The sequence below is a fragment of the Drosophila novamexicana genome, unplaced genomic scaffold (genome assembly GCF_003285875.2).
Source record: "Drosophila novamexicana strain 15010-1031.04,08,12 unplaced genomic scaffold, DnovRS2.1 tig00004555-arrow-pilon, whole genome shotgun sequence".
NCBI classification, from domain to species: domain Eukaryota; kingdom Metazoa; phylum Arthropoda; class Insecta; order Diptera; family Drosophilidae; genus Drosophila; species Drosophila novamexicana.
Window position 1 is genome coordinate 2,344,491 of NW_020825052.1, and position 11,048 is coordinate 2,355,538.

Genomic DNA, 11,048 nt, shown 5'->3' on the forward strand with positions numbered 1-11,048 from the left:
GAGGAGCAAACGCCGAACGAGCTCTGGTCTCAAATATATATATAGCTACCACCTAATAAAATACAAGTATAGTCTTAAGAGCCGGGCGATATATATGCTATTGTGCAGGCTGACCTCTTCAATGGTCTCCAGACACAGTTCTCGGTACAGCATCGATCCAAGATTGTACCGGTGGCAGCCGATTTCCAGAGCGAACCCAGCAGTAGGAGAATTCGGCGATCCTTATGATAGACCAGTGACCCCAGTGCGTATCTTCGGGAGTACCTTGTATGCTTAAATCACGTGTGCCCAAGGTTTAGTCCACTTTCAGACCACTCGACAGGTTTCATGCAGAGCATAAAACAACAAGTAAACGCACCTAAAAAGCTGGGACCAGAGTACCCCAATGTAGTCAAACAGGTCTGAGAATGGGGTTTCTAGCTTGACGGGGCAAAAAAACCACTGGAGTGTCCCAAACAAGTATAGTAGCCAGCGAAAACATACAACAACATACAACGCCAACAACATCTTCTGAAAGGCTTATTTCAAAAATCTCGGATAAGGTAAGCATTAATATGTAAATCTACTAAGTTGACATGCAGACGTCAATCGCTGCTTGTTGGAATTCCGAAAAAGCAATATTCTATAGAACTGCCTAGCTTTAAATTGCTTTCATTTTGACGTGCTGTGATTCTTAAATGCAACATAACTAGCTTCTCGAGAAACTATCAAAAGTGCTGACTCACCTCTTAAGTAAAGCTAAAATAAATATTAGATTTTAAATATTAGAAATTCCATTCATTTATTATTTTTTAATCCGAAAAAAAGGTAATATTGTTACCTAGTTCGATTAATTTGAGAATAGGAACAATAAATACCAGATTCCAGTGCCAATTCCATTATTTAAAAATCGCCACTATCTTGACTGTGTTGGTTCTTTGTATTTGTAAATGTACCGCGTATTTGAACCAATCGACAGTTGTTTACCATTATTAAGCAAGCTAAGAATTTATGTTTACAAATTTTTAACTATTCTAATGGCATCATGGAAAGCTCCAGCCAACTTAAGCCAACACAAAAGATTGGAAGAATTCAATCTGTGTATTGCAAAGATTTTGTGTAAGTGAATTGGCGCACAAGTTATTCTGCCAGTCTGTTAAGAACGTCTTGTACATATATTCATATGTGGACACATAATGTGTGCAAATGGATGTTTATCCACAAACGCACTTTGATTTGTGTAATAAAATTACTGAATATGACTGCGAGGTCTGCGTCGCATCTGCACAAACTCTCATCTGCATGTATTTTAATACGCTTGAGGCAACAGCTGATGCATTGGCGCATTTACTACAGAAAGGTCAGGAAACGCCGGGCCAATCAAATTGGCCCGGCCTGCTTATACACTGCACATATACACATACATGTACATGTCTGACAATACACAAACCGTTATAAAGAGGAAAGAACAGCTAACTTGGGCACGCAGAAGACTGAATACCCTTGTAAACAATATGCATGGCTTGCGGCTTTGCAGACGTGCTAGTGTACTCTATATAAATATTCAATTTTTGTTCCAATGTTGATAAGATTTATATATCAATTTCCGACCAATCATTCCCTATGGCAATTATATAATATCGTGATACAATGACATACATATGTATGTCCTGTAACATAAGGAAACATCTCCGACCTCAATAGTTGGGTACAATGCACAACCAGGCAAACTCGTCTTCATATCATTCTCTGTGCATCTAAATTACTTTTGGAATTTGTATTTATATATATTTCTATTTCAGCTCATATTCGGAAATAACATACTTCCCCAAAGAGTATCTAAACGTTTTGACAGGACCAAATGGAACGGGCAAGTCGACAATTGTATCAGCCATTATATTGGGACTGGGCGGTGATCCACAGTTGTTGGATCGGTCCTCTAGTATCTCTGATTATATTAAAAGCAGTAAAAGCTCTGCAACTATTGTAATCACAATTTATGGAAAACAAAAGGACTCTGTCGAAGCTTTCAAGCGTACGATAAATCACAATGGAGAATCTCGATATTTTGTTAACTCCAAGGAGTTGTCAAAGTCAAAATATCTGGCCATTATTGCAACTTATAATATTCAAGTCAGCAATTTGTGCCAGTTCTTACCACAGGATCGTGTTCAGGTATGTTTTCCTTGTCATTCTATATATTTGTAATTCTTGAAAACCCAAGGCCATAGCTCTGAGAATTCTAGTTTATTATTATATTTTCCATCTTTACAATTCAAGGACTAAGTCCATAGTACAGTATTATGCTAACAATTCTTACAATTTTAGGACTTTTCTAAAATGAATCCGCAAGAGCTTTTAGTCAACACCATGTCCTCCGTGTGCGACAATCAGTTGATAAAGAACTTTATCGATCTGAAAAATATGCGAATAAAGCAATTAGGCGCTCATGCAGACCGAGAGAGGGAGAACGATAAACTTCTAAAAGAACAAAAACGATTGGAGCAGTAAGTTCTTTTTTCTGAATATACGTACGTGCTACTTTTTGAATAATTAAAAAACTTCATTACAGGTTACAGATTTCGGTAGATCAATACCAGGAACGCCAAGAAGTATTACAGAAGTTAAACGTTTATAAGGCGAAAAAATTATGGTCTGAAGTAACTTTGGCTGAAGAAAAGATCGATAGTTATAAAAGTGAATTGGATAAAGCGAAAGAAAATTGTCAAAGTCTGAAGAACGCGTATGAACTTGAAAAGCGATCACAAGAAGGAATTTCAAGAAAAAATGCAGAACTTAAGGAAAAAACAATTGAAAAAGTATGTTCAAAAAATTCGACCTTTGTAAATGTTAAAATTAATTCATTTCATTCAGAGTCGGCGAATAACTCAAGCCATGGTTACGAAAAGAGAATTAACTTCTCAATTGGAAGCCATAAAAAACAAAATTAATGAAAGCAAATGCGATTTAGAGGTTGGTTTATTTGATTATGTTTAGTGCTATGTAACTAATATTAGTATGTGTATTACAGAGAAATATTCAGCTGTCGGCCAAAAGTATAAGCGAAGTGGATAAAATAAAATATTTGGTGGAAACTAAACGGCACGAGTTGCAGCAATTTAACAATGAAAAATCTGAGGTTTTAAATGAATTGGAGATACAAAAGAAAAAGATACAAAAAACTCGTGAGACGACAATGAACCAGTATAATAAGCGAAGAGAACTTGAAACAATGCTGAACGATGAAAAAATTCCCGAAATTACAGCTCTCTGTCACAAGATAGAGCGATTGCAAAACATCAAAGCACAAAAGATAGAAGTAGGTAAAGAAAGCTACTTATATTTTATATGCTTACCTTTTTTTAAACCAATTTTCAGGAGCTGCGCCTTCGTAATCCGAACTTGGTCAAAGCTATGAATTGGGTAGCCCAAAATAAACATAAATATAAGTGTAGCATATATGATCCCATGGTATTTGAGGTATGTACCTATATAAACGACCGTTTGTAGAAATGGGTGCTGCATTTATTTGTTAATGTTTATCCAGTGGCAAAATGAGCATTGCCAAAGACCTGTATATTCTTTATCTTTATTGGTAGAGTAAATTAGTGTCTCCTTTGTTTCAGCTGAGCATTAAAAGTGAGGAAGGAGCCATGTATTTAGAGAACGTTGTTAGGCAGCGCGACTTATATGCCTTTGCATGTGAGGACAAGAGTGACATGTCTGATCTTATTAACGAATTATGCGTGAAGCAGAAGCTATCCGTAAATGTTATGTACTGCGCCCCAGCAGACACGTGCATGTTTACGTCTACTGTTCCAATTTCAGAAATTAGGTAAGCATTATTAGCCGACTAATCTTCATTTCGTAGTAATCACTTTAATCACAGGCAAATGGGCTTCGATGCGTATCTTGTTGATCTGGTATCTGGGCCGATACCACTAATAAACAAGCTTTGCGGAAGCTATCAAATTCATAATATTCCCATTGGCAAAGATGAAGTTAGTAATTTTACTGCCTGCGTTCCCAAATCAATTCGAATTTATTTCGGAGGTAAGTAATCGATGATCGTAAATTAATAAATTTGTTTTGGGCACAAAGAAAATGCATAGGGAATGAGAATTATCTCTAAGGCTTCTTCTTTCATCTTTCATCTATTTCAGGCACTAAAAAGTTTACTGTGACAACATCACGATATCGATCTGATCTTATACTTACCGAGAGCACAATTCGAAGAAAAAACCAGCTAATTAGTATTGATTCAAAACAATTGACGTCTCTAAAAGAAAGGCGAGTAAAAATAAACTTTATTCGATTTTTTATTATATTTTGCACTGTTATAATGGCACGAATACTAATTATATATTTTCAGACACAACAAATCCATATTTGAAAAGGACCAAATTAGAAACAATTTAAGAGAGATCGATAATGAATTCGACCGCCTGCAAATAGTTCTTCGCCAGGAAGGAGAGACCAAAAGAAAAATTGAACAGAAATTGGCGCACTATAGTAATTTGGAGGATGAAGTGAAAAAGCTACAGCTAAAAATCGACACAATCAATAAGTCATTCACTTGTATGTAAATCAAATATCAAGGTTTTCAAGTTTTTGATGCATTTCTTCATTTTAGCTACGGATAAACTCAAAGAAACTTTTAAAAAGTCCGTGCTTTCGGATATAAGAATAATATTCGAAATCGAGAGAAAATTGATCAAGATTCTAGAGTGCACAGACAAATTACTGCAGACAAAGAAATTGAGCGAAACATTAGAAAGTGCACATAACCAGCAATATGAATCTCAAGTTAATAAGCTCAAGGAGAGTGAAGATCAATTTAAGAACGCTTCTGTAAGTGCAATTTAAAAGGACAATGCCGCAACCTAACGTATTTACATTTGCAGAATATAGTCGACAAGTTATCTGCATCACTGCAAGTCAAAGTTAAGGATATTGCATCAAAAAAAGTGGAAGTGCAGCGCCTTTGCAATGGCCAACTGCCCAATAGTAACGATTTTCCATTTAAAAAAGATTTTGAACAGTTATCAAACCTAAATGTGGAACAAATTTACGAAGCTATAGTCGAGTTTCAGGCTAGATTAGAGTGCATGAAGAATTTAAATTCTGAGGTAATATTGATTTAGAAAATTGTGCTTAACTTTAGAAAGTCTCAAATCATTTTCCATTATTACAGGCAATTGCGGATTTTCGTCAGCGCCAAAACGAGGTGGAACAATTAAAGAAACTCATCGAAGGCAAATCAAATGAAGAAAAAAATGTAGAAGCCGAAATATCAATCTTATACAACAAGTGGGAACCACAACTAACCGCATTGATTGAGACAATAAACAAAAAGTTCAGCGAATTCATGGACTCAATAGCATATGTTGGGGAAGTTGTTTTGTCGAGAAATGACAAGGTATGAAATTAAACCTGTACTCCGTGCACAATAACATAAGTATTAAGTGTGCATTTTACTATGTATCCGATCGCACAGGCAATTCCTGTTCAGTTCCTTATAATCTATATACTATATACTTGTCTATATACTTTTTCAGAACGATTTTGATTCGTATGGCATACAAATCATGGTGCAGTATAGGAAGGATGCAAAGCTACAGACTCTGGATAAATATGTTCAATCCGGTGGAGAACGTGCCGTGGCCATTGCAATCTATTCTTTGTCATTACAGCACGTTACACATGTGCCATTCAGGTAAACAACTAGCTACACAATAAGTTAAGCTTATGTTTAATTAGTTAACAATTGTTTAAAGTTCCTATGAGGAGTGTCCATAGTAATCCTTGCAGGGCCGACTTCGAAATACCAGGCATAGGTGTTATCCTTCTAATTCATGATTACCAAGGTGTTTCACTGCCTCCAAATGGGCTGCTTACATTGAAATCTATATTTGTAGTTTTAGTTCCTGAAAGCTTTGACCAAGATTGTTAATAATAAAATTTGCTAACTTTTAATATATTGTGTTTTGCAGGTGCGTTGATGAGATTAATCAAGGCATGGACGCTAAAAACGAACGCCATATTTTTAATTTACTTTTAAAAGAGGCCACTAAGGAGGGTTCTGCACAATATCTTTTTGTTACGCCCAAGGTAAGTGATATTTAATAAGAGTTTACGTCTTGAAGCTGTCACATTTATCCTATGTTTCTCAGCTGCTTCGTGATTTGAGCTACAACAACCGCTTATGCGTTTCGGTAGTTCACAACTCTGCATCTATCAAACCTGATGTCACCTTTCCACTGAACTAGATGTTTCAATTAAGTATATTAAATTATGTCGATAAAATTGTTTTCAATGTATAAACCTGTTTTCAGCACAAAATATTTGCTTGTTTTAGATTCTTAATTTTTTCTTTGCACTTGTGTTTTTGTAACACATTAACATTAACAAAAATGATTCAAATGTTTTTAAACATCAATATTTTGGCATTCTGCCAATTATTGCGTCGCTGTTGGACGTGACATGTCATAAAATAAATTTAATACTATGTATATATCACGTAACGATGTTGAAAAACTAAAGGTTTCTACTTTGATGAGGCTCAAGTGCGATCTCTTATGCGGACTCCCTCGTGTATCATGTCCATTCGAAAGATCACTAAAGAAATTCCTAGTTTGACTTGTTTTCATGATCTAGATCGCACTTGATCTATATCCATTGTATGTTTTGCGTGAATAGTATTGAATATATTCAGCGTCTCTGTTAACAAGTTATTTAATTTAGAATACAACTAGAGCGATGAATAGCGCTTTAAACACGGCACATCCCGCTTCTTCCTTGGGTTGCCTTTGGCTTAGTTTATATAGATTCCATTGGGTTTATTGATTAAATTTAGTCACACATAAGTTATACTGAGGTTTTTACTCCCATTATATTGAGACTTAGTAGGCCAGTAGAAGATTTACGATATATATATATCAATAACTGCTGATCTAAAAAATCCCAACTATAATGAGGGCACACGCTTACAACCATTAAGGTTTAAAGTTTATGCCTCGATGTTTAGTTCTTCTCGAATATTGCCGTTCGAGAGACTAACGACTCATAATAAATATGCTACATCTTTTATATATTGGCGAGACTATTTGTGGTTAATCAAGCGATAACTTTTGCTGATATTTGTCGCTTTCATATCAATTCTATTAAAATGTATAATATACATACGTAGACATGCAACTCTTGATCAGTATAGCTACAGGCTTTAGTAAGAGAGCAAGGTCTTTTAAAGATAGTAATTTGATATTGAGACTCAGATGCTGTACCGTATGAATTAATTAACTCTTAGCTTAAGACAGTGTCTAAAGAATGCCCCAAGGTGTTCATCACGATATGTGTAAGGCATTGAAAGAGATCTCAAATCCCATATGTTGATTTGAAAGATCCAAGTCTATACTGATTTAGACATTTACCTAATTGTCATGAGACGCATCGGTCGACAGTAAAGTAAGGCTTCATTATTTGTAAAGGCATTTTTACTTGCTTTCTACAACTTTTTATAAAACATGTAAAATTATTAATTTTTTAAAATGGCATTTTAATAAATTTAAAGCAAGTTATTTTCATCAATTGAATTCTTGCTGAAAACCATGTTAACAAACGTGTTAAAGTCGAGTTTGAGCTGTAATTTGATATCGGAAGGCATATACTATGGGCAATATGTATAATATAATGCATCGTCAAGCATTGCTGATTTTTATACTCTTACACAAGGTACTATCATATTTTTAAGAAGGAGACATCACATGTCTGTTTAATATTTCTTATGATGATTCACGGGCCTTCCATCTATTTGTATGGTTCCAGTAAACTAGTTAAACAAAATATATATATGCCGCTGGCTGTCATTTCCCATAGAACACAATTGAAGAAACAAGTAAGAGTCGATGCGGAGATACCGTGTGATTTTCTCAACTCCTTTTTTAATTTTCAATAGGTTCGGGGCTACAAACATGCCTAATCTGTACACCATTGGAATTAAAATCATCAGAATTTAATTTATTTGACAGTTTCAGATCTCATGCTCATTATGTTTCCTTTTCATGTTGAAGAGCAACAAAAAAGGAAAAACAAAAAAGAAAAAAAGTAGAAAAAATAAAAAAAAACAATATAAAATAAAAAAATAAAATATAAAAAAAAAAAAAACCATGCCGTCCATTGTACTAACAGGAGCACCACAATCTGGTATTCAAGAAGCTATTCCAGTATGGGAGAAAATAGATTGGAGTCCGGAAGTGGAGCAGGGAATATATAAGGACTGGGGAAAATACTATTCTCGACGACGCAGGGAAAGTATTTCAATGAACTATTATGACAAGGCACTTAAGCTCTCTCCAAATGATCATGCGACTCTCTACCATCGCAGTCAGAGTAGGCGTAAGACTGCACGTATAGAGAGCGCACTAAAAGATAGCCGGGAAGCCCAAAGTAAGTGTGAATTTATACATAAATAAGAATTATCGACTCGCTTGTGAGGCCAATTTTATCTCAGAGAATCTTCAGTTTCTAGGAGAAGTTTTACTTAAGCTGTTTGATAATCACCACATTTTTTAAGATACATTTATTTTAGGCTCACGTTATATCCGGTCGACTTCTATCTTATTAAAATTTCTGTGTTAAATCGATTTATCACGGGTGGGAAATGTGTAAACGAGTTATATTGTGAATTGGAAGAAAAAACATGTCCTGAAAGTGTCCAATTATATTGATTTTAAGACTTTATTTTGCCTCGAAAATTATAAGAGCTAATCTTTGAACGCTTTTATTTTATTAAGGACTTTTAAAAAATGTATCTGTGCAAAATGCACCAGTTAATCTGGAAGTTTGCGATGCTTTGTACGAGCTAAACCAGTTTGAAAATGCCAAAGCAGAATTATATAATAATACACGTATCTTTACGGGCAACAAGACGAAGGCCTTCGAAAATCGATTGCATGTGGTATGTAATATATAAAAAAAGTTTTTACCATTTTTACGCTATATTTTAAGCTAAATATTTCTTAGGTTGATGAGAATATAAAAGACGCTTGCGGCGATGGATTGAGCCCATTTATTTTGGATAATGAAAATGTCATGTCCCTCGTGAAGGAACTTCTTAATGAAAAAGCGAGAGTTGATAATCGCCCGCTCTGGAAAAAATTAAAGGAACAAGGCAAATGCGATATCTTAAGCATTCCAGAAATAAAAGTTTGTTTCTTCTTATATCAAAGTGCCAAACTGGCTTTAATTGTTTTATGCATTTAGGAACAAATACTGTCCCCACTAGAAATAGCGAGAAGAAAGCGTGCATTTGATATATGTAATCAAGTTTACATAGATAGAACATGGATAGACATTCTATTTCTGAAGAACTTAAGAGAGTACGTTTTCTAAACATTTTAATTGTAAGCGAAAAGACATTATTTGTAATATACATGCATGTATTATGATTTCAGCAATCCAAATTTACTCTTGGACCAGTGCAAAAATTCCAAAGGCGTCTTAAGATCTTTAACTGAAAATCAATATGAAGTCATTAAGAAGTTTTTGGTATGCCTTAATAAACATTTATTATTGAACCTAAAATGTAATCAGTTTGTATGACCCTAGAAAATGATACATGCTCGCTCTCCGATATACTATGTGCGGTACAAAAAATATGCAAACATGGACCGGTTGCGCAAGTTCCAAGAAGCCCTGCTCTTTAGAATACAGTACCAGACACGTCGAAATATGATAACTGCTTTAGAAACTATTAGACGTCTTCGTACAGAAAAAAATTTGACGGTAAGAATTATATTGTTTCTAATAACAACAGATATATGCTGCAAAATTATTCTGACTGATCCAGTTGAATTTTGACCATTTTCATTGAACTAATTAACAATATTTCATGCTGTTGCCAAAATTTGCCCATTTGCATGCCAAAGACAAATGTAGTATGTATATGCTGAGGTTTTCCCACTGCAACTGTTTTTTGGAGCTTTGTTTGTTGTCTGTATAATATATATAATATAATATTTCAGACAATTTTGTTGTGTGATATCTGTGTGTCCATTAATATTGATACAATTTTCTAAAAGAAGCTATTCACGTATTTTTTCTTATATTTTTAGAGACTTGCCAGTTATATCGAGGAGATAATGGGAAACTATGTTGTGCTGAAAACTAATCGCATAATGCCATGGAAGATTGAGTTCATTAATGAAGTATACAACACTTTGGGTTTGGCTCTGGCCGAGCAGTACTATGTGCCTAAAAACTTTAAGCAAACAACTGGAAATCCTCTTCACCACTTATTGCACCTTAATATGAATAAAACAATGGAAATCTCTAAGTTTGTATTTGGAGACCGATCCACACATCAGGATCAGGATATTGTAGACCCCGCCATCACAAAATCGAGGTAATACTACGTTGTATATAAAACAATTTATAGAATTTCATTTCTTACAGACAAATGATTGCGCGATTGGAGAAACGCATGATATTCGCAAAACACTCAATCGAAAAGTGCTATTTACTTCACCAAATTGCTAGCATTCATCTTCAATTCAATCGCTATGATGAGTGCGGTTTTGTTGCTCGCAAGGCAATTCAAGGTTAGACAAGTCCTTATTAACTATTTAAATAATCTACAAAACTACAAAAAAAAAAAAAACTTTTCTTAGAAACTAAAAATTGCAACAGCTACTTATGGAGTTTCCTAAGCACCATTATCATTGTCAAGTCGAGTGCAGCTCTTAACAAAACTGAGCGCACAAAAGAAGTTTTGCGAAAAGCTCTCAAAATTGCTCAGAAGCTACATAGTCCAGAAATAATTGATTTTGTGGAAACGTGTATGGCTCAGAATGAGCGACTTTATCTAAAACTGAGTGCAAGTCGTCGGGAAAGCAAAATGTCAGCTCGAAGCTCATTGTAAAGTGTTTTCCATCTCCTTCATTTTAGTCTAGTGTGGACAGCCAAATTTGCAGTGAACCAAATTGTACGTACATAATACTCATCAAATAAAACAGGTATGAAAATTGTTTCCGTTTCAATAATTTACAATGAAGATTGCACGTCTTGAATCC

At 34.8% G+C, this 11,048-nt stretch overlaps 2 protein-coding genes and 1 long non-coding RNA gene across 5 annotated transcripts; 2 read left to right on the forward strand and 1 right to left on the reverse strand.

Moving 5' to 3' along the window:
- The first annotated feature begins 970 nt into the window (after positions 1 to 970).
- LOC115770424 (structural maintenance of chromosomes protein 5) lies at positions 971 to 6,314 on the forward strand. Its single transcript, XM_030715693.1, has 17 exons — positions 971 to 1,098; positions 1,782 to 2,154; positions 2,308 to 2,486; positions 2,552 to 2,798; positions 2,854 to 2,952; positions 3,011 to 3,298; positions 3,358 to 3,459; positions 3,606 to 3,814; positions 3,869 to 4,032; positions 4,143 to 4,269; positions 4,352 to 4,557; positions 4,613 to 4,830; positions 4,884 to 5,108; positions 5,174 to 5,398; positions 5,538 to 5,695; positions 5,973 to 6,090; positions 6,153 to 6,314. The coding sequence occupies exons 1-17, from the start codon at positions 1,025 to 1,027 to the stop codon at positions 6,246 to 6,248; spliced, it is 3,108 nt and encodes a 1,035-aa protein (XP_030571553.1). The 5' UTR covers positions 971 to 1,024; the 3' UTR covers positions 6,249 to 6,314.
- Positions 4,041 to 4,955, reverse strand: LOC115770425. 2 transcript variants are annotated; one of them, XR_004018849.1, is made up of 3 exons: positions 4,876 to 4,955; positions 4,198 to 4,258; positions 4,041 to 4,133 (listed from the first exon to the last, which is right to left on the reverse strand). It is a non-coding gene; the product is annotated as an uncharacterized LOC115770425 (long non-coding RNA). The 2 variants fall into 2 exon arrangements; XR_004018848.1 differs by having other exon boundaries at positions 4,041 to 4,145.
- Positions 6,315 to 8,101: 1,787 nt separating the features above from the next.
- LOC115770100 lies at positions 8,102 to 10,982 on the forward strand. 2 transcript variants are annotated; one of them, XM_030715213.1, is made up of 9 exons: positions 8,102 to 8,424; positions 8,772 to 8,935; positions 9,001 to 9,183; positions 9,241 to 9,356; positions 9,432 to 9,525; positions 9,586 to 9,762; positions 10,092 to 10,381; positions 10,432 to 10,577; positions 10,647 to 10,982. In XM_030715213.1, the coding sequence occupies exons 1-9, from the start codon at positions 8,145 to 8,147 to the stop codon at positions 10,895 to 10,897; spliced, it is 1,701 nt and encodes a 566-aa protein (XP_030571073.1). In that variant the 5' UTR covers positions 8,102 to 8,144; the 3' UTR covers positions 10,898 to 10,982. The 2 variants fall into 2 exon arrangements, with proteins under 2 accessions (XP_030571073.1, XP_030571074.1); XM_030715214.1 differs by lacking the exon at positions 8,102 to 8,424 and having other exon boundaries at positions 8,876 to 8,935; positions 8,986 to 9,183.
- Positions 10,983 to 11,048: the final 66 nt, after the last annotated feature.